This window comes from Sphaeramia orbicularis, chromosome 15 (assembly GCF_902148855.1).
Source record: "Sphaeramia orbicularis chromosome 15, fSphaOr1.1, whole genome shotgun sequence".
Classification (NCBI taxonomy): Eukaryota; Metazoa; Chordata; class Actinopteri; order Kurtiformes; family Apogonidae; genus Sphaeramia; species Sphaeramia orbicularis.
The window spans coordinates 23,204,636-23,229,066 of NC_043971.1; the positions used below are offsets into that span (position 1 = coordinate 23,204,636).

Sequence of the window (24,431 nt, forward strand, 5' to 3'; positions counted from 1 at the left end):
TATTATTATTATGATTACAACATAATTTCCTCTTCTTTTAGTGCTTTCAACGGACCTCATGCAGTTAAAAATAATGTCTTGTATTGTCACTGATAAATTATTTGCTGTCATCTCTGAGTGTGGTGAACCAGGTTTGCATGAACATAAACAGCTGGTTTTTACACCGATAGACTGTGTTTCCCCTTTAAAGCTAACATGACCTCATTTAGAGTGGAAGTGAAGTGACATGTCACTAATGCAACCATCACTGCTCAAATCCTACACGATTAATGTAATCTAATCCACAATGATCCACATAGTATTACAATTTAAAGAAATCCCAACTATGTAGTTTTATTCATCTGTTAAATGCTGTATAAGAGACAATAAAGCATTCAGTAACACTCAGCTTAGTTAAATATTGTGACAGTAAAAGATTTCCTCTGCTGCTCTTACTATTCCTGATCTTAAATGCATACAGGCGAAACACAAACTCTCTCACACGCACACCACAGCCAGTGGCTCCAGCATTGTCTGGTTGCCTGGTAACTGTCGGCGTGGCGTGGTTGCTAGGGCCGTGTGGGAGGGGAGGGGGGGTGATGCTGCTCTGATTTTCAGCTGAATTGAGGCAGTCAGTAGGGAGAAGCCCCCCTCTTCCAGTCGACACACAGGACTCTATTGAACAATAGAGCTGTGCCAATAGGCCTGAGGCTAGTCAGACAAGCCCTTGTTCAGGGTCACACTGTGTTCATCCCACAGTCCTCCATGACTAATTAACTTACAGCGAAGAGTGTCGTTAGGACATCTGATGATGCATCCATCACTGGCACAGCCCTGGAATCTACATTAATGTGAGGTGCATTTCTGGCAGTCTGCCATGTTAGTGCAGTCAAAAGACATACAGAAGAAAAAGGGAATGTGTGGTAGAGCCGCCACATGTTGTGCTGATCACAGCTTGTCCAGTCAAAACAACACTGAACTGCTGGACTTGGTGGGAAATATTTGCCAGCTGTAACATGGTCATGTGAAAACTGAGAACCTAGCCACATGGAGAGGTAGCTCTTTTAAAGGATATGCCCAGAATTTTGATCTTGAGGCCTTCACAGCAGGTGGCAATGTTGATCAAAAATGTAAGCAGTGAAGAGCACTTATGCAGAATGGTGGTACTCTTGTTGAAGTTTTCAGGACAGAAATGTGAGTAATAAACATGCTTCAGTGGCAGCTTTTCTCAAATAAAAAACAGATACCAACAGTATTAACAAGAACAGGTTTTTATTAATATTTTGTAATACCATATATAATGCAATTGCATATCTTTGGCGAAAATAAATCTTATAAACATTTTATCAACAGAGGTTAGCATACAAAAACCAAAAGGTGTGTCATCCAATAGACATGGCAGACAACTGACACAGACTGATACTGGGTTGGCAGCTTTGTCAAATGCAACAAAATGTTCAACATACCCATATAGTAACTGCAACAGAATTTTGAGATCGAAATACTCAATATTCAACAAGAGCTGTTGAGCAAAGAAGCAACTGGGATTTGGGGTTCATGTTTTCTGTAACCCCAAAAACTATTAGGTAGCTCATCCCTAGATAAACTCACAGATTCAGAGTCACTTTAACAAGTGCTACTGAAAGAATGATTACAATTTTCTTCAACTAATCTCCCCGAAATTTCACTGCAGTCATCCCTATATTCAACTAAATTATAAGTCTGGTAAATGAGTTAGTCTGTTCCAGTTTTTCAGCGATGAACAAATGTTCCAAACGTCCCATAGGAAGCATGTGTTGTGAATGGCAGTATTTCTGTGATGAAACTGAGAGCTAATCTTTAAATTGTGACTAATTAGTCATAATATCTAAACATAAACCATAAAACACACATGTAAAAATGATTAAATCAGTTTCAACAAAATTCTACAGTACATGGGGAATGCGTCCATCTTAGCTTCGATACCCCAGCTGTACATCCATTTTGGCAACAAAAGGTTCCAGGATCAGTGTTAATCAACTGTCTTCTATCCAGTTTAACGAGAAGCAAAACAAAAAAAAAACATCAAGGAAACCTGGCAGTCATGGTTAAATTAAAAACACCCGCTCTAAAGACAGCAGACATTGGCAAAAATACTTAAAACATACAGAAAGGAAAAAAGGTGTATTGCTGTAAAATAAAAGGAGAAAAAAATACTCAAGAAAAATTCATAAAGGGAGAAATATAAATGTGCCTAGTCATTGGCTTCAAATGACCAGTGTTTGATAGAGTATGCATTCAAAAATCCCATAAATTAATGTCATAAATAAGATGATGATTAATGAACAATAATTTGTTCTTTTTTCACAGCTAAACAAGACCAGTGTATGCAAGTATTACTTCTGAGAACTGCAGCTTACTCTGCAAAGAACAGCTCCCACTCTAAAGCGACATAAATAAACCAAAAAAAAATTGGTTAAGTCACTGCACTGACCAGAGTCCTCTCCCATTTCCTGTTTGAATGATTCAGAAAACTAGGGCATTGTTAATCTGAATCACAACTACACAGTGGCAGCAAGGGGAATACAGTGACCACGACCCTTTGCACTTTAAATCAGTGGCACAAGAAAATGTTTGGCACCGACCATGCATGCTATATAAACAGTCACTGTGACACGCTAAATTTTTTTCCTGTGGGAAGGAGCGGTATAAATTTCAGTGCGTTACCATTGTGCACTTCCATGCTACTTTGTGTTGTACGTGTGTGTCTAGCCTTTTTGAAATGCGAATTGTGGCCTTTTACACAACTTCCCCTCGGTGAACTGCATGCAATCAACTGATAATAAACACTCCATTTCACAGCTTGAGAAGAGAACGTGCACTTCCTTATTTTGTTCTAAGAGGAAGAGCAAGAAACGAACACTAGTGGCCAACCAGAACGGGGGCCAAAACACAAGAGCAGCACAGGTTTTCAACATCTCGCCTGCGAGCGACTGCACATCCAGATCCCAGCTCTCTCTGGCTGTGACAACTATATTGCCCACTTCTCACTTTTGCCTCCCAAATATGGTTCACATTTTTCACTACTCTGAACCAAAGCAGGCATTTCTTCTCATCAGTTGCAAATTAACTTGGCCAAGGGACATGCCTAAACAAAATAGTCCTTACAGTTTTGGGATTTTTCATTGTTGGTTCAAAAACACAAGGAGAACATATGGAGGTGTAAAAAAAACTGTAAATCCTATAATGGAGCAAGACTCTGGTAATTTCCTGTCTGCTCCAGCTTATGTTAACCAATTCTGTGTCTAAAAAGGACCACAAAGAAGCACGAACAGCCCTAACATCCAGCTGTGAAAAGGAGATCTGTCAAAACACCAATCATATGCATCTGAGCAGTACGACTACTGTCAGAACAAGAACAATGTTTGATCGCCACAAACTCTTTTCTGTTGCAACTGTCAGCTCAGGCTGGGGCTGAAGTCAACATGCACTATGATACACACACACACACACAAATAAAATAAAATAAAATCTATGGAGGATAACCTATGGATACACAGTGAACATCTGGCGAGTGCATAGCAGATGTTCACTTTGCATAGGCTGTCACCAAACACGTGAATATACATTTTGTGTCTGCACGATAAATGTGGAAAACACACAGATGAATGAGAGAGAGTGACAGGTGGAGCCGTGGATTTGCAAAAATAAATGAAAATAGCTTTCATTCGTATAGCACTGTAATGGCCGCACAAGACTGAGCGGAGTAGAATAGCTAACTTTGCAACTAAATTTGGCAGTGGCAGAGTAATACTATTTCCACATCTTGCTAATCCTGAAATTAGAGCCGGAGCTCATGTGTAATAAGTTTATCGCATAACAAGATCATAATACTACTCCATTCATTCTCTAAATTGTAAAGTAAACTAACATACTCAACTCTGAAAAATGCCACCATCAGGTAATGTGAAAAAAGTTAAGGTTGTGGATTAATTATTGCATCTCTCTTACAAGAGGATTCAAAAAGCAAAACTTCCTTCCAAAACAGTGGCATTTTTTCTTTAGCACAAAAAGGAGAAACTGATAACACCAGGAGGTTAGGTTTTGTCTGTTACAAACATGCACTCATTCAATTCATAAATAGATTCACTTGGAAGAGGATACAGGTTTGAGGAGGAAGCATGCAACGCTTTTGAGTTAGAAAACCTTCAGATTTTCCCACTTTTGTCTTTCAGAGAAAAAAATTCTTGAATCACAATCGTCTAATCCAACAGAAGCAGGCAGGTCGTTTTGGATAGGTATCTTGATGGTTCTCCATAGCCCAAACACCCACCCCCCCAGCAGTTAGCCCCGAGTTACAAAAGTCTCTATATGGCTTTGTTCTCCTGTGTGAACGATGCTATTGCCATTTGTTTTGTTGGACAGGAATATCCCAAACAAATAAAAGGCTCAAAATGGCCAATGAACGATCAGATAAGGAGAAGGAGGCACACTGGGACACACGATCAGGGGTCAGAGGTTAGGGTTCACAGGGTCTGGAGTCTGATGGGGTTGGGGAGGGATCTTTATTTCCTGTTCAGTTTTGTGCTCTTGACAGTGCGTTTGGAGCCTTCCGTGCAGCTGCGTATACCAGCCAGGTGTAGCAAAGAGCCCGCCGCTTCCTTCAGCTCCTCATCTAGCTCCGGCTTGACCTCACGTTTTGCCCTCTTGCCAGCAGGCCACTTGATGGCAGGCGGACGCCGCGATGTTTGGTGGACGCCCCTCTCGTCCCAGAGGTCGGAGTCCTCGTCGCTGTGGAAACCCTCGCTGCCGGCGCGGCAGGACTGCCTGCGGTCACAGCCTCCTTCGTCCAGGGATGAAAGAGATGAGGAGGAGGATCGGGAGGAGCAGCGCTGCAGGGCCACGCTGCTGTAGTTGTGGTCTTGCTTTGGATCACTGCTCACCAGAACAGAGTCAGGTCTGGAAAGGTCCAGTGGACTGTCAGAATTGCCTGAAGAAAGCAGAACGTAAACAGGGATGAGTATACAGATACATATTCAAACACAAACACTTAATCCCTTTTGTGGTTGCAGGTGACATTTTTTGTCTCGATCTATGCATAATAATAATAATAATAATAATAATAATAATAACTGCAAACGGATAAGAGATCAACATCTGAAAACCTTTTCTTACATTACACAGCATAAATATAAGTCAGTATATCACAGGAGTTACATCTTTTGACCTACTACAAAACACTGGGAGGCAAGAAACAAACAAATACAACTAAAATGACCTTTTCATTAATTAAAACCTCAAAGCTTTCTTGTTTTTTCTAAATATTTCTATTTATGATATTTTCGCTACAATAAAACTCTGATTGTATTTCACTTCTTAACGCTATAAGAAAAGTCAATCCCTTAGAGTAAACACTGAACTACTGCTTCTTGGTATTTCTTCTCGGGTTAGATCTAAACCAGTCCAGTTGAACTGAGAAGAACTACCAAGAAGAATGATGACCTGGACATGAACCTACACAGACTGAACTACTATAAAAGTTCACTGTATATGACTTACATTTTACTAATGTTTGCATCTGATTTCCAAAAGTCAAATAAAAGACAAATAAAAGACACTTTTGCCTAAGGTTATACTACTCGTATACAATCACAGAGCACCACAGAGCGCTTGTCCTAGAGGCTCAGAAAACACACTGCCCCGTTTTCAGCTTAGTTCAGGTTTTGGGGCCATTTGACCTTCAGAGACAAACCCTCTCTCACTATGGAAGTACACATTACTTTCAATTATAAGTAAGTATAAACACTTTTGCTAGTAATAGACAATCACTTCTGTTTTGGTGCTGTGTAATAAGTGACGGAACATAACAACACATTCTTTTCCTCATATCACACAACTTCGATTTCTCTTTATACAACTTATTTCTTCCAATCCTTATCTGTAGTCGGTCCCATTGATGCCCATGGTGATCTGTCATAACTAAGCATTTTCAGTTTCAACACTGTCAAAACCAGCAGTTATCCATATTTTTCTTATTGCTAAACATGACCTAGAGTGACTACTCTCCCTTTTGTTGTAGTATGCAAATTTTCTTTGTTTTGCAAGTGAAAACTTCCACAAATGTCAAGTGTTTATGTACCTATAGTACTGGGCAAAGTCTTACGCCACCTTTAGTTTTGTTGTTTTTTGCAAGGTGGAAATGAGGAAAACATATTTATTCCTCATTCTCTTTTTTTCTGCTACAAGAGAATACAGGGATTATGTGTACAGCCTTAAATGACACACAAAAAACTGAATTAAATGGGGTTCTAGTGGTTAAAACTTGGTAGATCACACAAAATAATACCCCTTTAGTTTATAGAAGCTGTTTTTCCCCTGAAGCGTTTGTTTTTAATGCTGCACATACTTCCCATAAATCCAGATTGTATCTTAATACAGAGACTGAGAAATGCATATGTGTGATCATTAGAACTTTACTGAACCAATAAACCTGATGTTGGCCCAGGACTTTTGCACAGTGCTGTAAATAAATATATGTTTTTAAATATTGTTAATGACCTGCAGTGCTTAACCTGCAAGTTGCATTTTAAGTGAATAAATTTGTTTAATATAGCACCACTTGCAATTCCATTGTACATAAAAATAAATCAAAAGGTATTTCTCTTTAAAGGGTTCCTACATGTTTCCACAAGTTAAATTTAAGACCTTTTAAGACTACTTTGAATAGAACTTAATGCCCATTTCACAGTCATACTGGCAAAAATTTGTGACTTGTAGAATTTAGGAAAATGTATTTATTTACTCAAACACCTCGATTCCAACCGTTTGGAGATATTTCTCACTGGGGGCTGCAAAGTTAGCGATTATTGGTTCCTAATTTCAGTATAACTTGTTGGGTTGGAACAGAGTAAACTAACATTATTTTCTTTGCAGCTTGGACATTTAAGAGACACATTTAAACACATTTATGGTAACATAACTTAAGACCTACCCTATCAAATTGAATACCTTTTAAAGACTTTTTTAAGGTATTAAATGCAGATTTGTAAATTCAAGACTTTTAAGACTTTTTAAAGCCCCACAGGAACCCTGTTTTAAATGGTCAAGTTCCTTTCTTTGGTTTCATTAACTGAACAGTGACTAATACCTGACATGCTGACATTTTTGTTTTCATTTTACAGTAAAACAGTTAAATTTTTTTTCTGAAGAAGAAAAAGCAGAAATTAGCTGAGCACCACACAACTTCAGTTTGATTTGTTTACAAGTATAAAGAGGAACTAAGAGTTGTCTCGGTCCGAGAGGAAAAACCTGATTTAAAAATATCACATTATTGTACATGTATGTCAATACAGAATTAACATTCAAATAACATTCAGGGTAAAGTACAAAACAATATAATCAAAAACCCAGTCACATTAAAATGCTCTTTAGACTTCAGTAGTCCAAGAATTGCCTCAATTAAGAATAGGGTAAATAAGTCAAATTATTTTCAGCATAAGCAAAAATGGCCAGTAGATATGTCATTAGTCATATATTAAACAATGATGACTTGTAACACATTTTCCAATGTTGACTGTCGCTCTTGAAACATTCTGCTTTGATGGAAGTGACAGACACAAATCAAAGCACAGAACATAAAAAGAAGACTTAAGCGATGATAAAGTGGCATGTTGGGAGGACACAAACAGCAGGGAGAGTAGGTGAAAGTATGGCTGCTGGGGGATTCTCTTACATGGGTCAACGTGGTGCCCGGGGGCAGAGTTTAAGAGCATCATGGCAGTGGCAGCATCAATGTCAGACTCTGGAAGAGGAGAGAACATGCATGATGGTCAGTCCTACAGTATGGAAGAATGGCACTATGGATTTGCACTAAGAGGTTGGGGTTCCTCTAATAAGTAAAGATATAGTCCCCTCAACCAATGTTTGCTCAATGGATCTGATGCGCAAAAGATTTACCTATAAACAAATAGAAGATAAATTCAAGTTACTGGTATTGAGAGTGCATCCACTCTTTGCAGAGCTGACAAAGTGTCTAACGGCCTCATAGCTCACTTCTGGGGCTCTAAATTATTAATGATTACAGTGAGACTGAGTGCTCGACACTCAGCACCAGCAGAACCTCTGCCTGTCGTCAAGGTTACAAATCCAAGAGGCAGAGGGAGAAAGAGGAGGCTGAGACATCGACTGGGAGCTCTCACCATTATGGTCTACATGAGGCATCAATGACTTGAAAGCAACAAATCAAACCAAGAGTTGAGGATAAAAGCACAGTGATGCTGAATGTTCTGTGACTGGAATGTGATAAGGCAACATAATCAAAATACTGCACAAACACACACTTCAAAACTCCACAAATGAGAATCTCCAGAAATGTGCAGATTCTTAGCGGGCAGGCATTTTTAAATGCTTCAGTCTCACCTTTAAATGAGCAGCCTTGTAGAAAGAGATGGCGAGGTGGTGAGGAGGCACTGCAAAAGGTAAATAAAGAAATGCCAGATCAACTGCTGGGTCTAAAAGAGGTGTAAAATTGGGTGTGACACTTAATCTCTGAGAACTGTTAGAAAACAAGATCCAGAAACGTAATTTCACCTGGGTGGGGAGGCGGGTGGTGTGCAGAAGGCATGTGCGGCAGGGAAGTGCTGCTTCTTAAGGGCTTGGATCAGGTTGGGGCGGTACTCAGGGTCAACACACCACAGAGAACCTTTTCCATTGGCCTGTAGCAAAGAGAGGGCACAGTCAAACTTCGATGTCCCAAAAAAGTGGATATGCGGAAATTATACGTAATAGCACCTTGATGAACTGCCTGTATCATGTTCATTATTATACAAATGTTTTACGTAAATGCTCTGCACTCACCCAGCATATTCAGTTAAATAAGTTAAATATGTTATCAGTTAGAGTGTCTTGGAGAAAGCATTAATTGCTAGTCGTCTGGAAGCGTACTGCTGGGTAAAAACAATTTTCATGATCATAATTATGTATCAGAAAAAAGGGAAAGTATAACCCTAACCTTTTACAGCTTAGTCACCATGAGACACTGCAATCTGTTTGTGCTATCAGCAGCAAGCTTTTATCATTGCAGTGCTTTTTACACGTCAGCTTCAAATTGCATATGCCCCATTTTCAGTCCATCAAAATGATGCACAGAACAATTTGTCGACTAGTTTAAAATTCTGAAAAAACTCACCCGACAAAATCTGCCATTGAAAGACTGGACTGAAAGCACACTATTCTACCACCATACAACAACTTTGTTAAACTGTCAAAAACTTTAAGAGTTATTTTTTTAAAGCAGGTCTGCTCAATTAATTGCATCAGAAGTCAGCAAGTGCAATTAAATAACTGCAAAAGGGTTCAGTGATATTGTGCAGAGAAGTGTACCGAGTAAAAAATGAAAAAATATAGTTTTTAAAAAGTTTTTGTATTTCAATACTACTAATTTGTATGTTTGTGTAAAAAAATAAATAAATGTGGTCAGTAGGTTCTATTCACAACACTGTCTGCAATTATTTCAGTCTAACTTTTTCCCCCCAACAAATCAGCCAACAAATAGCTTCATTTTTTAAAGGATCTGACATGAGAAGCAAACATGGGAACACAGCAAATATACAGCAAAGAATTCCTCAACAAGATGAACAAATGGAAGAAAAAATTATTTCACAACACCGTGAGGAATGAATTTGTCTGTTGGTGTAATGTGCGGGAGTGTGTTAACTGTCACTTTATCTGATGGCAGAGTATTCTTGCCCAGTATGGGAGGAGAAAAGAGGGAGGGAGGAGAATAACCTTGACTCAGATTACCAACCAGCCCTGATGCAGGAAGAAGGAAATGTCTCCATGGCAACGGAAACCACCAGCAAGTGTCATGTGAAACTGGTGCTGTTCTCTCAGCAGACGTTAGAGCTCACGCTGTGCACCTGCATGCTGAGCGGTCTGCACCGCACCGTGTTGCTACTCGCTGAGTGCTAACTGCCATCCTCTCCCATGGTGAGAAAATAACAGGTCTGAGGTGGGCACAGACCTGGCACCACGGGCTCTACCGGTCACAAGTCTGAACTCACACTGAACCTCAATATGGTGACCTGTGTCACTGCCTGCATCAGCACAGTAAAGTGCAACATGAAAATTAAGTTGTGTATGCAAGTCTGACACTGTTTTGACAATACTTGTAAAGGCCTCTCATTCCTGGGTTTCTGCAAGGTATAACACCATTTCAGACCATTACAAATGCAAATATAAGACGTAGTTGTTTGTGTTGAGTGACCAGACTTTGGTGATACTGCTGCATTTTTACAACTGTAACAAGTTTCTACCAAAAGTTCCAAATGTGGAGACCTTTTTTTTTATTAAAGTGTGGCAGGCTTCACATCTGTAAATGTGCTGGTCAAGCAAAATCTCACTGAACTTCTAGGAAGTACTTAAAGTAACTTCTAGAATGTTTTTTTTTTTTTTTTTAGATAAAAGGAGATGCCATTTTAGCCTAAACACCACGTTGTGGCATATTACCACAGGTAAATTCCAAAGGTGCTGAATAGCTTGCATTAGTAAGTATTGCTTTCATTTTGCTACTGAGTGATCATTACAAAATTTCCCCTAAAATATATTTAAGATTGAAATTAATGTACATTAACTTCAAATTGAAATACATTTTAAAGACCTGTTGAAATAATTTTTCAAGCATTATACAACATAAAGTTTTGATAACTGGACGTGAGACTTTTTGCAGACCTGCAGACAGTGTGCATTCTTTCAGAACATAAATCTACAAATTAAAAATATACTGAAATACTTTTATTAGCACATTCACCACTAGTGCAGTCATTACTATATTCAAGCAAGAGCTACTTTTGTAGACAACCTCTCTACTTTTTCCTGTTTCCCATCATATTATTTTGAAACAAATTGTAAATTCACCCTTGACGTGTAGGAAGTGCAGGATGTGCTTGTCCATTCGTCACAAGTATTTGCCAACTTCCCTATTTAACCCATAAAGACCAAGCACTACTTTTGTGGCAACTCCCAAATGATTTTTTCCCTCTATATTTAATCTTTCTTAAGCAATTTATCACCATTCATTATATTATCTTCTTTATTTTGCTTTTTTTTTTTTAAGTAAAAATCAGTTATTTTCCTATATTTAATTCACTGATCATGTAGCTCAGATTAAAGTTGAGGGTTATTATATCTGAAACAGACAAAACTGAACAAAAAGTGACTTTTTCAGCAAAGATATCAATAACAGCATAAACGAAGTGTCTACATCCACTGTCATTGATCCAACTCCATGGGTTTTACTGGTGAGTCAATGTTGTAGAAAATGATGGTGTTTCCACGTTCACCACGGAGCCTCTGAATGTCCAAATGGGTCATATCTAATGACCATGAAAAGACGACAAACTGCATTTTACACCAATTAGCTTATTTATACTTTTTAATAGGTTTAGTGGTTCAGAAGTCATTAAACATTTTACATCAGTAGATCATTTTGGTCAATCCTGGATGTGTGGGTCTTTATGGGTTAAGTTTCTCTCCCTACACTGGAATATGACGCTCAGTGACGCATATAGTAACTGTGTCAAACTGAGGCAGACAAACTCATCTCTGAACTTTTAGGGTTGTTTGTTTTCTTTTAGCAGTGCGACAGTGGGTATTCCAGCTCTGAGATGCTTCACTCTCTTCTGGACAAACAGTTGCACTACCTTTGCAAGATAAAATCCTGTCGCAGCGTGCTGTGTTTGCATTTCCTCTGAAGGAGTATTGTGACCTTGACTGGATTCTTCCCTTATCGCAGCAGAGTCAGAGGTCCCTGCGGCTGAGTTACACACCGAGACACTGTCACATGAGCCACACTCCAGCTCTAAACTGCAACTGTTCCAGTAGCATTTAGTTAAACAAACCAGACAGATTTTGGCCCAGGGAAACTTTAACAGCATTTCACTGTATAAAAACTGTTTAAATTGGGCTACTCCTACTCCAGTCAATTGAACTGTGAAGTCAAACTGAGAGAATGTTGCAGTGTGTAAAATTAGAGGACAGTTTGCCGACCTACCTTTCCAAAACTCCTTTCGACCTTGCGGAAGCATTTGTTCAGGGACAGGTTGTGACGAACTGAGTTCTTCCAGCCAGTGGGAGCATTGGAGAAATAAGGGAAGTGCTCAAGGATCCAGCCATAGATCTCTTTGACAGGCAAAGACTTGCTGGGGGATTGCTCAATGGCCATGTAGATGAGGAGCGAAAATGAAAAAGGTGGCTTAGACTTCAGTGAGTCCCTCTCTCTGCCTCGGCTGTGTGATGAGGATGAGGAGGAGGATGATGGGCCTTGACTGGACCCGTAGTCTCCTTCTATGTCAAAGAGTGGGCTGCCACTGGGCTGGGCTTCAGGCCCACCCAATGTGAAGTTTTGAAGAAGATTCTCATGGAGCCAGTTGAGATTTGTGAGCTCCTCATCCTCAGTACCTCCAGTACGATCCACGCTGGTTGCCAATGGACTAGAGGCACACTCTGCCTCGGGCAGTGTTCCCACACCGCAAACACCTCTGAGTCCTGTCCGCTCCTCTTGCATACCCGGAATTTCCGTTTTCTTATCTGGTGACATCCCAATGATTGGACCCATTAAATCAAAGAGGTCTGAAAAGACAAGAATTTGTAATTAATGTCAAGTGCAAAACATTGTTTTTTCATGTCATTTTTAATCCTGTTGAATTTTAATTACTGTATTCTGTGATTTAGTTTTCTGTTATGTGATGATCACCCTTGTATGAAATATATAAATGTACTGACAACTTTTGTAACTTTTTCTCAGCTGAAATAATATAATTTCAGTTGAGTTTTAGTATATACTGATTTCCTGAATCAGTTCACTTACACTTCACAAGGTCTACATTTGATGTGATTTCCGATTCGACTTCTTCAGACAGCAATAATTGAGTGACATCAAAGATTTTGTTTAGATATGAAAAAGATTAAGAGAGAAACAATTTTGTAAATTCCACAAGGAACCCTCTAACCTGTTGAATCATCACTAATGTTTATCATTGTAAAATCTGGAAACTGATGCCAAAGCAGTTAAATTCATCTACTTTTTCTTTAACATGAGCAAGAAGTGCATAGAAGTCTCAAAGCTCAAACTTTAGTCATCCAGCAAAAGGTTTATATTTTAAAAGATTTTATTAAACAATACTATTTGAATATGAAAACAGATTTTTTTAGTCCAAAGAAAAAAACAATTAATGCAATATATTGGAAGGATACACATTTCCAAGTATTAACTTTTTGTTTTCTATATTTTCCCTGGATGCACAGCCCTGCAGCAGTGCCTGTTTGTTTCTAATCCACTTCCTGGGCCCTCTCACTGTCCCTGTCCTGTGATGACGGAGAGTCTCTCAGCAGTTCCCTTCTTGACTCCAGCTGAGGACGTCTCAAGCAAGTGAACCGACTTAAGGCTCCACTCCTTGACGCCCACCTCATTTCAGGCAAGACCCAGCTGCTCGTTATGTGTAAATGAGCGTGAAACCATGGAAGGCCAATATCTCACAGAGTGGATGGCTCTTACAGGCTGATCTGCATTCAACTAGGATCAAGCCTCAATTTCTCACAAGCCAGATTAAGTAGTGTGAAGAGGGTACCGAAGAGGGAGTTGTCAGTCATTTAGGCCACTTGGAAATCCAGCATTTAAAGGAGGCCTATATCATTACCCAATCCAAAGCAAGTATGCTCATTGAGAACACTGATGTTTCTTTACATAAGCTAAAAAGGAGTACACTGGAATATGTTTAAATTTTCGTGAAGCCTAATGTAACAGGCAAGAAAGTCAAGAAAAAGACATAGCATGGTGTTAAAAAGGTAAGTCAATAGGTAATTCATACCTAGAACATATCTGTGTCAACTTGTCCATTAAACTTACATAAGTTTGTAAAATGCAAAACTCGTGGTATGCTGTGGTCTTCCTCACTGGTTGGTGAGGACGAGAGCACAAAAAGGTCTCTTTGGCTCCAGCTCACAACAAGCTTTAAGTCCTGGGTGTCACCATGACAACCATACCGTCCCTTAAATTAAGAGCACAAATCCCACAAACAAGAGTAGTTAATAAGGAAATAAAGTCAGTATGAAAATAAGCTATCCATGCTGCTGGCTCTGTCACAGATTATCGCCGGGCAGTAATTCCACTGCCCTACACCCTGGTCTGAGGTGGTCTCAGATGCTCAGGCCTGGTTGGAGGGCTAAAGGCACATAGTCTGCACGACAGGCATACATTTTCATTTCTGTGATAAGATAAGAACTGGGTCAAACGCAAGGGTGTTTGCACAATGGGTGAGGACAGGAGAGGGAGTGCACACACAAATCTGTTTGCCAAAGCCAGTCAGAGGGGATAAAAGGAAATAAAGGAGTCATTAGTGTTTACAAAATAGCTGCACTACTTTAAATACGAAATTAAAATTCCAATTTTAGTTCAGAGTAACGCTGAATCTATACTTCTTTAACCTTTAAAACATGCATAATGTATTGATGAGGTTACTTACATACTGCCGTCTACACAGCTAAGGTCATATGAGGTACATTTTGTCTTGTATTCCTGTCAGTCCTGCAATGTCTCAGTCATGCACTAAAAAAGGAAGTAAGTCAAGGAGACTTTTAGGCCAAAGGCAAAGGGATGGGATACACAGAAATGTAAACTGAACATAATAGCGACAGCAAAATCTACAAATGCAAGGACAAGGCAAGAGAGAGGAAAAAGAAGCAGAGATAAAGTGGGAGAGAACCACAGCAGAGACTGAGTGGTAGTTAGGTAGGCTACGCAAGTTATCTTCAGACTCGGATGAATCACAGCTCTCAGCAAAGTAGAGCAATCGGATATGTCAGGCAGCGAGAGAACTGCCCATTTGTGTTAAAAGAACCAAGAGACCAAAATACAAAAAGATATCCTTGACATGACAGGATCAGACTCTGAATAAATTCACAAATAAACAGGAACCATCAGAAGACAGCACATCCCCCCCAGCCCCAACTGAGTTTGTTCAATGATGGCAGAGGAGTTGAATAGTATTTGTAAGTAGTTTATGAGAAGCTTTAAAAAATGTGGGGAAAAAATATACATAAATAAATAAAAATACTGGGGAAATATCAAATAATTTTCTCATTTGACTCTGGCAGCAAAATGATGACAAAAGCATGATGGACAAGATGCCATATAAAATGACAAAAATGAGAGCAAAAATCAAAGGAATTTTAACATAATGTAAAGTTTATAATGTGACCGAATTAATGATAGAAAACAACACAATTTGTGTGGATAAGATCTATCAAAAATCCCTTCACTAGTAAGCTGAAGTCATCATTGCATTACCTAATACATGCTAAACAACAAGCATTTAGGTCAGAGTAAACCACAAGGCGTGGTAAAAAGGGCTTTGAATGGGTCATGTCTATGTTTGATTAAAAGGTGTGGCTTACTGGAGCTGGAGGAATCTGTAAACACCCCATATGACTTTTCAAGAGGAAACCGCAGTTGGTCATTCATGAACAGACCATGAATGACTGCCTGTGCACTTGATTCAGTCTCGTGTTGGGAGTTCAGATGAAGTTGTGATCTGGGCGAAGTGTCAGACCAGTGATTAACCTTAAAGCACAAGAGAGCTTCACCTCAGTCCATCTTCACATTCCTGACCTCTCAGCTGGGCCCTCGGGTGTTAGAGAGTGCTTATCCTCTTTTGAGTAGCTCCTTTAGAGCACTGTCATTTGAATATCAACGAAGGCAGGGTGGACGGAAAGAAGAAAGCTGTGTTGCATCCAGCCAAACACAGGAAGTGTTTTACCATGACTGCAGCTGGTCAATTACCACTGCTGTTGCGATGATCGCAGTTATCATTGCTCTTATAAAAAGGGACCCAAGAGAGGCGGCTGGGAATGCAATGAATAATGGGACACTAGTGTGTAAAGAGTGGAGAGGGAAGAGAGAGCTAATAAGCCGGACTGGCCTGTTGACTGCAGCTCATCCTTGAAAATATACCAAAGCTGCAATGGTGCTGACCTGATGGCTCATCTGCAAGTTAAAATAGCCCAGTGCACCGCCAGCCTCATCATATTCATGTGCAAACAGGCAGGCTTTAACAGCAGGTGCCAAGGCACATTTTTCCCCCTTTCAAATTGCTCTTTTATCCTGTTAAGCACTTAGCCTATTCAAAAATACACAAAGATATATGGAGATAACTTTAAGTGGCAAATCAAGCTGTTGATGTGTCAAATATGTACCGGAAAATGTAAAGGAGATGATAGCACCATCAAAATGAAGAGGTACTGGTTGAGATGCTTTCTGGGAGCGTATCTCATGATCAGGACTCAGTTGCCACGGCAGCCAATGTTGTAAGGGAAGCAATTGTGCTCATGTCTGTGCATGAAGAGAGAGCTAATGTGGGGAGATCAATACAGGCGTAAAATGCTGAGGCCAGCAGTCTACTACTGTTCTCCACAAACCTGTCTGACAAAGAGCACTGGGAAAGGCCATAGCTAACCTGGATGTCATGGCACTGTTAAGTTCTACTAAAGCACACTTTAAAAACTTGCCTGAACCACATATTCAAGCAAGTTATAGAAGTACAAAATTACCAACAACTTGTGTTTTTTTATGTAAACGACAGATGTAAAGATTTAAGAACAAAAACTATATATGCACATATGTTGAATTCACACAAAGACGTAGGCATGCCACACCCTGTTCACATGAAATAAACCAGTAGACACAAACCAGTTACACCTCTGTAATAGTAGATACACAAAGGTGTGTTGCAAAAACCCTGTGGCAAAAAAGGCTGTTATTTGAAACCTTAACTGATATTTAGGTGGCTACCCAGTCTGGCTGGAGCTCTAAAAATGTGAATGAGACAAAGGGGGGCTGACTAAGTAGGAGAGAAGGAGAGAAGGAGAGAAAGAGAGAAAGAGAGAGAGAGAGAGAGAGAGAGAGAGAGAGAGAGAGAGAGAGAGATTGTTCTACAGTGAGGTAGCCAAGTGGTCTTTTATTTTATGGGCTGGTCAAATTATGTCATAACAAATAAAGCATCCGTTAATGTGAAAGCTAAGCAGGCTGAGTCTAAATGAAGCATTTTACATAAAACTGCTCAATGGAATAAAATGACCTACTCAGAAGCTGGGTTAAAGCAAATTAAAAAGCTTGCACAAAGCATTACAACTGGCCCTACACTCAGCTCATACAAAGGAGCAGTTGTTTTTGCTCTAGTCATGTTTCAGAAGCTCTCAGTATTCACCTCACAGTTTCAAACAGAGGACCAGGAGGGAAGGAAACACCTCCTGCCTGTTGAGGAAGTTCATTTTCAGAAAACAAATTCAGACTTCACTCAGAGAGTTAGGTCTGCTCTGCACCAAAACAGTGGTCTCGATCAGTGAGAAGCCTAAAGTAATATTTATAGAGGCAGCAGTATTTCCTTCAGCAATCTATGAATTCCACCAGCATGTAGGACATAGACTGAACCAGATGTCAAGAATACTGACAAACAACAAACCATAACCTAACATACTAGGCTAACTCTTCAACCAAACAGATAATACAGCAAAACAAGCACACGGAACAATGGTTAATGACAGAATTGGTGACTATTGACTTCAGTGATTTGAAACACACCATGAAGGTGAGGCCTTCCAAAGTACAGACCAACCACAGCAAACACTGAAACCTTATCTCTTGTCATGTGTCGTAGTTCAGTGTATAAACACTCACCACCAATCAGCATGCACAACAGCCCTATATAGTTCACAAGCTCTAAAACAGACTGCCAAGACATTTACTTCAGGCTTTCTATAAACTAAAGTTCAACGACTAGTGCCGTAGACTTAAACAGTTTTTTATATTTCTGAATAGACATAGAATGTGCCTTTAACAGGCCAGTTTCAACATAAGCCTGTCTTGGAATGTGCTCTTTGAGATTACTTTTCCAGTAAACACTTCAAGTGTTTGCACTTTTCAAATGTTGTACACATGTGAAACAGAAACCACTAGAAAACGTCTTAAGAATTTAAGATATCTTCATAAAATACATCAGAGAAACAAGGTTACAAGAAAAAAATAAATCAACAGATTACTTCACAAAAAGTGTACACTGTCATGCCACAAGTTGTGTTGAATATGACAATGAAATACAGAGGACTTAAGTCTGACTTTTAAGTTTTTGCATCGCAATGTTGATCTGCTGACAAAAAGCCCGAGACAAGCTGTAGTAGACAGAGTTCCATCCATATTCATGGATGTAGCTGTTTCAAATGCAGATCATATAATACAATTCTAATTCAAATGTTTATGTTGGAGATTTATGCTTCCATTTCTTTTTGCCCAGAGGTATTTTAATGAATAAACTTTGAGAACTCTGTGCTTGATTGAGTCTTCCTAGAAGATCTCTATCTCTTGGACAAAAGCTGGTAATTCAGAGTCAATGTTGTCAAACTGCCATCAATTAAATAAATCTTGTTAATTCAACCAGGGGTGACAAGACAAAGAGCCACTGTGACACTGCACACAGTCGTGCTTTCCCCTTACTTTCTCTCAATCAAGGAAACATACACATCAGTGATGTTTTCAATGAGCCAGACCCTAATGGACTGCATCCTCAGCCCACTGCCAGAAATCAGACAGGCACAGGGAAACTATGGGGGTCAGTGAGTCAGGGAGTAGAAGAGGGGGCCAGTTCCCAATAGACACAGTGTATAAACACTGTGGCCAATATTGGGACATCACAGCAGGAATACACACATATTCTCATACATATGCAACTTCAGAAAAACAAACAAACCTAGGTGTCAAGTGGAATTGTAAATATTCCTATTTAAGCAATGTATTTCTTATTTGTAAACTTGTTTTGTCCTTTTGTTGCTGTCATGACATTAAATACAATAGACTGCCCCCAGCATGCACAATAGTGACAGTGATTAAGTGGAAAGCTTGGGCTTAAAAATAGACACCCACAATTTAACTGTAAGCTCTCAGGAGGTGCAGAATGATGAGAAATGTCAAAAAAACAAATAAGCCATTCATGTTAAGAGTGCAGGGAATCAATAACATGACCAGAGGACCCGAAGAAGACACATGGCACATGGTTGGTAAACTGCTTCAACTGCATGCCAGATCTTTACCTATATTTTATTAGTTACCTAATTTTGTGCATGCAAAGACTGCAAACTACATAAAATGTCCTTAATCCTAGCAAAAGATAACTATGTATATAAAACAGAATATACAAAAATATTTAAATATGCAGCCACAGTTGTTTCAGTCAACTACACTGGGTGCACCAGAGGCAGTCGACACCACGGGGCAGTGTCAGCAGTCAGAGCTGGACATCATTGATTGATCCCAGATAGATATGACATGATTTCATTAAACAACAGGGGTCTTCATGATGGGGAGCCACACAATTAGCACATGATTAGACTGACACACTGATGATTGGCTCTTTCTTTAAACTCTGCTTATGAATGTGTTTAATGTGTAAAACAAGTTGTGAAAATGCATGTTGCATGTTGGAACAAACTTACCCTGTGACAAGTGAAACATAGTCTCAACTTCCTTACAGTGTCAATTCTCAAATAATGTTTACATTGATCTCACAGTTCAGGAGTGTTTGTAAAACCACTGTGTTTTACACAACTTGGTAATGACAGGTTTTCATGAAACTATGGGTTAGAAAGCTCAGAATAGCAGCTTTTAGAGGGCTCGGCACGTTTAGACTGTGTAAGTTAAACCTGCACAGGTCTGTGATATGGGTCAGCTTTAGTAATGGAATGAAAAGACTCATATACCTACAAAGATCATGGTGGATTTTCGTAGACGCAACCTTTCATTTACTCAGGGTCAGAGTACACAGTTCTGTGATAAGGCTGATAACATGGCCACCATTTGGAACTGTACTTTCTGTGCCACTTCAACTTTGATAGAGGGTCACATCTACAGGCTACGACAAACTGCTTGCCAGTTTATTTCCCCAATCAGATGTAATTTGATATTCACCGTTCTGCGCTGACTGAACAAGAGAATGGAGTTTTAGCTGATTTAAAATGCACTTTGAACACTTTGGGAAATACAAGATAAAAACGCAGCACTGTGGTGGTCTCCTTTTTGACAATGACATTGCTTCATTGCTGCTATACATCATCTGAAAAACACCTTGCTGTGCTGCCACTTTTACAGTACAGCTTCACAGAGGTGTGAAATCAATAAGTTGACAGTATGTTGAATAAGTTGTGAATGAAGAGTGACATTTTCAAGAGTTACAGTTGAGCTTGAGTTCATACTGCTCTGTCTACAACTGTTGTCGTAAAATATCCCAATAACAAGAGCACAGACAGGGAGATAGCGTGGGAATGAAGCAATGCATCAAAAATATGTGACTGCAATGGCACTCTGCTTTAAAAATTCCAATGAGCACAGAAAGCACAGTTTCATCTTATCCAATTAACTGGATTTACAGAGGAGCCAAAAACCCCTGGATTTTGTTTTTATTTAGAACATTTCTGAGACACTGCTGATAATACCTTATGTTATAATGACTCATAAAGCCAGTTGCTGTGTCAAATAGATGTCAATTTCAGTTTCAGGTGATCTCAAGGTAAGGTAGCTGACTTAAGGGACAACAGATGAAAAATAGCTATTAGGCTAATTCTGGTACATTTACAGTAATGTTGATGAATGTACATTGTCCTTGTCAAATAAACTAATAAATCAAATTAAATTAAAATATGGCAGTTGCATTTCCAGGAATCATACAATACGACAATCCCCACAAGAAATGAGTGGCACAAACACAAATGCCAAACAACCTTTCCTCAGTTTCACAGATATAAAAAAGAAGTTCCATTGTCAATGGTACTTGACAAAAATGACGAAACTCCTACTTCACTGACAATGTATTAGTTCCCTGTAGTTATTAAAGCCAAAACACGTCAGCAATAACAGCATCACTGGGTTACGAGAAGTCTTATTTATAGAAATGAATGTCTGTAAAGTTAGCAGGCACTCATCTATTCTGGGATGCAAGACCCTTCAGAGGTTTGTGCACATACAAACTAGTCCAGAGGTGGATACATGCAAGGACCATGACCAACAAACACAACAGATGGTTTGGACTTACAACATGACCCTAGAAGTTCTGGCAATAAAATAATGGCAGACTGATAACATCTGTGTCTTTTTTTGTCCTTTTCCTTAATCTCCTGTTGCCATTGTCTTCTATTTACCACAAGGGCTTTAACAACTGTCAAGCAAAAAGAAATGCGTAATGTCAGTTTAAATAATTAACATCACAACCTCACAAATGGAAAAACAATTAAAAAAAAAAAAAAAAAAAAAAAAAATCCTCTCACATTTAGAAATATTCACAGAAACCCAAAAAAACACAATGACTGTTAGGGTAGATTTGTCCAAGGCAGTAAATACAACAAACATGAAGCAGCCAGAGAAAGTAAATAAGCAAACAACACCACAAACATGGAACAACATAAAGTATATGATATCCTCGTCAGTGACAGTATACTGTACTGTATATCCAACTGGATTAAACAGATATTTTTCCTACACTCTGACATTGTTTGTTGAGCGCTCTCTATCTGGGACAATCTTGTGATAATCCATTACATCATGTGCTTAGCCAGCCAGTGTAGCCTCCCAACCTCTGGTACTGCTGTTATATACCATTAAATATTCAGCTATTTAGAGATGCATGAGGGAGATATGTGTCTTAAATGAACACCAACGCAAATCTGTTTAATATGGAACTCGAACAATTTAGCGGCTAAATCAGCGACATATTAAGAAAGACACAAACTGTTTATAACAAACAAAATTAACGTACTTTGACGTTTTGATATAGTTTGTTATTAATCACCACAGACTACACAACCACCAGCAATAACACACAATGAGGAATTCAAAGTTACCCGTAATGACGTGGACTATTGCACAACACTTCCCGACTGACGGGACTCGTTACGAAGAAACTTATTTCTTTTTAGCTAGTTGATAAAATGTTGTTTAACAAAGCCAAGTCCACTAGCTAAATAGTTACCAGCGTTAGCTCATCCAGCACAGCCGTGAAGTAAAGTAGTGTTAGCCGTCGCCCGATGGGTCAGTGAAGGTAAATGTAGTGCTAGCGTTAGCTTAATATTTTTACGACAAGTGCTCAGAATAGTATAGTAATTTTGTTTTGGTATGTTTGTGATAATAGCCATTCTTTGACTCTATAAAGATACAAACCTACCCTACTCTTTAAGTCTCGAGCCCCGAAAACAGAAAGAAGTAACATTAACATTAGCTAGCCTGCCACATGCTGTCGCTTGATCTGCCATGCTGGCTGCTCTAAGCAAAGTCACTTGACCACATTTACTTTTAGCTTGTTCGAACCGCACGCCGTTTTCTGGCAAAATTAGGCAGTCGCGAAAAAAATAAAACAAGGTCAAATACTTACAATCATGCACGGCGTGCCTTCGTGCGGAGTGTTTAAAGAAACGGCCGTGCGCAGTTTATTCAGATGTCTGTCTCACACAATGTCAGAGATCAGATCAGCAGCTGCTTCCTCCATACACGCAGCGCGCAGATCACACAGCGCACGGCAACGCTACCAAACCCCTTGCCGTCGTCATAGCAACAGGCCCACTTCAGCCAATCAAAACCCCTCCCCTCCTATCTCCCCTGGCAACTGCCGCAGCGCAGGAGTTCCGCGAGCGCGCACGCCATCCTATTTTGCATCGTGTAATGTGCTTTCACTTTTATCAGCAGCTGCTTGTAACGCAGCCGTAGGAGTAAATATGTTTATGATCTTTTACATACAGGTTTATTGAGAAAATAAGTAATCACCGGTAGTTGTAGTTTATAACTAGAATGTGGTATATTTTATAGAATTAAATATGTGATCCAGCTTGACGGGTCCCACACAAACACTCCCGCGTTGGACTAGACAAACACCTCGGGGCGGAGATAGAGGATGTGTCACCACACCCAGCCTCGTGACGATAGAGGACCCTCAAGTGGGCCCCTCCTAGAGTAAACGACCATGCAAGGAGTTAATGTGACATGTGTGGTTCTGTATTAACAGCAAAGTGTGTAATGTTTGAGGGTTTAGGCAAAGAAAAAAAAGGAAAATAAAGGCACAGTCATGGATTTTTCCCCAGATTTTGATGAAATATATATCCTTTTCATGGATTAGGCTAAATTAATATTCAAAATGTCCCATAAGTGCCTATTATAGGTTATACATGACTGAGTGGATGTACTTCTGTTGTCAAAAATGTTTTAGCAGGAAATCTGCTAAGTTCTGTTCTTGCCTTGCTATCTGTTGAGTGCAGCTTTACTGGCCAACAGTGACTTCACACCAAACTGTAACTTTCACATAATGGTGATACCTTACTCATCCCCACCACTCTATTTCATAAGCGTACACAAGTAGCTCTCTGTGGACTGATCTAATGGCCTAATTTGCTTTCACAGTGTATAACCCCAAATACCTGCCATGCAATAGTGCTGTACATTCTTCTACACTGGTGCAGATGCACACCCTTGTTTTTGCTCAGCTTTTAACTGGACAAACAGGATTTGCAGTGGCGTAATTTCAGTTCTGTGCCAAGCTTGACTGACGGATGTGTTGGTTTTTTTTCTGTTTGCATTGAACTCAATATTACTACTATTCAGTCTTGTTTGTTTTTACTTATACCAGTGTGTTTGGGTAGAGTACACTGAGAGTAGAAGTACTAATGAATATGTATATTCAATGCATACATAGAAGACAAAGAATAGCATTAAGAGTGGCTATGTTCATTTTGTCAACTAAAAATCAATAGAAATGCTTCAGGGGCTTGTTCAAATAGAGATTTATCAGTGGTGGCAGGGCACTTTGGATACTGTTCATTCATTCATGCTTCTGAGCCTTTGCTTGCGTTGCTGCAACATCATCGTCTTGCACACAGAGCTATTCTTAGGGCCAGCAAGCAGAATAGACTGTGCCCCATTTTTCCTACTGTATCACTCCTAGCTTGATGAAGTTGCAAAGCTAAATGAGAGAGAAGTGTACGAGATGCATTAATCACCAAGGAAACAGTTGATTGAGGATTCCATGAAAAGACAGACCCATTAGACTGTGTGCCTGTAATGGTGCTAATCTGATTGTAAAACTGTTAGGCTAAAACATGCCCCACTGACCATCAGCAGAGTTCATGTTTGTAATAACAGTATTGGAGCAGATCCTACACCATATGACATACCGTCTGCCCAGGGTGCTAATTAGAAACTAAGGATGGCAAAGATGATCTTGACATGACAAAAATAACACTGTGAGACTCCTGTTAACTTGAAGTGTAAGAATAATTGCTGTTAACAGCTCCTTTTGGGTAAAAGTGAGATTACTGCTCATAATCTGTAGTATGATCATAGTCTATGAAAGGTCATAAAAGTGGTGGGGATGAACAATAAGGCAGCAAGCCAGTGA

At 39.5% G+C, this 24,431-nt stretch overlaps 1 protein-coding gene across 6 annotated transcripts; it reads right to left on the reverse strand.

Annotated features, from left to right (window-relative positions):
• Positions 1-1,234: 1,234 nt before the first annotated feature.
• On the reverse strand, positions 1,235-22,568 carry foxn2a (forkhead box N2a). Of its 6 annotated transcripts, none has more exons than XM_030155736.1 (6): positions 22,419-22,567; positions 12,008-12,585; positions 8,548-8,672; positions 8,377-8,426; positions 7,691-7,759; positions 1,235-4,948 (listed from the first exon to the last, which is right to left on the reverse strand). In XM_030155736.1, exons 2-6 carry the CDS (start codon positions 12,569-12,571, stop codon positions 4,524-4,526), a joined length of 1,233 nt encoding a protein of 410 aa, XP_030011596.1. In that variant the 5' UTR covers positions 12,572-12,585; positions 22,419-22,567; the 3' UTR covers positions 1,235-4,523. The 6 variants fall into 6 exon arrangements, with proteins under 6 accessions (XP_030011596.1, XP_030011598.1, XP_030011597.1 ...); XM_030155738.1 differs by lacking the exon at positions 22,419-22,567 and adding an exon at positions 22,212-22,305; XM_030155737.1 differs by lacking the exon at positions 22,419-22,567 and adding an exon at positions 22,020-22,192.
• Positions 22,569-24,431: the final 1,863 nt, after the last annotated feature.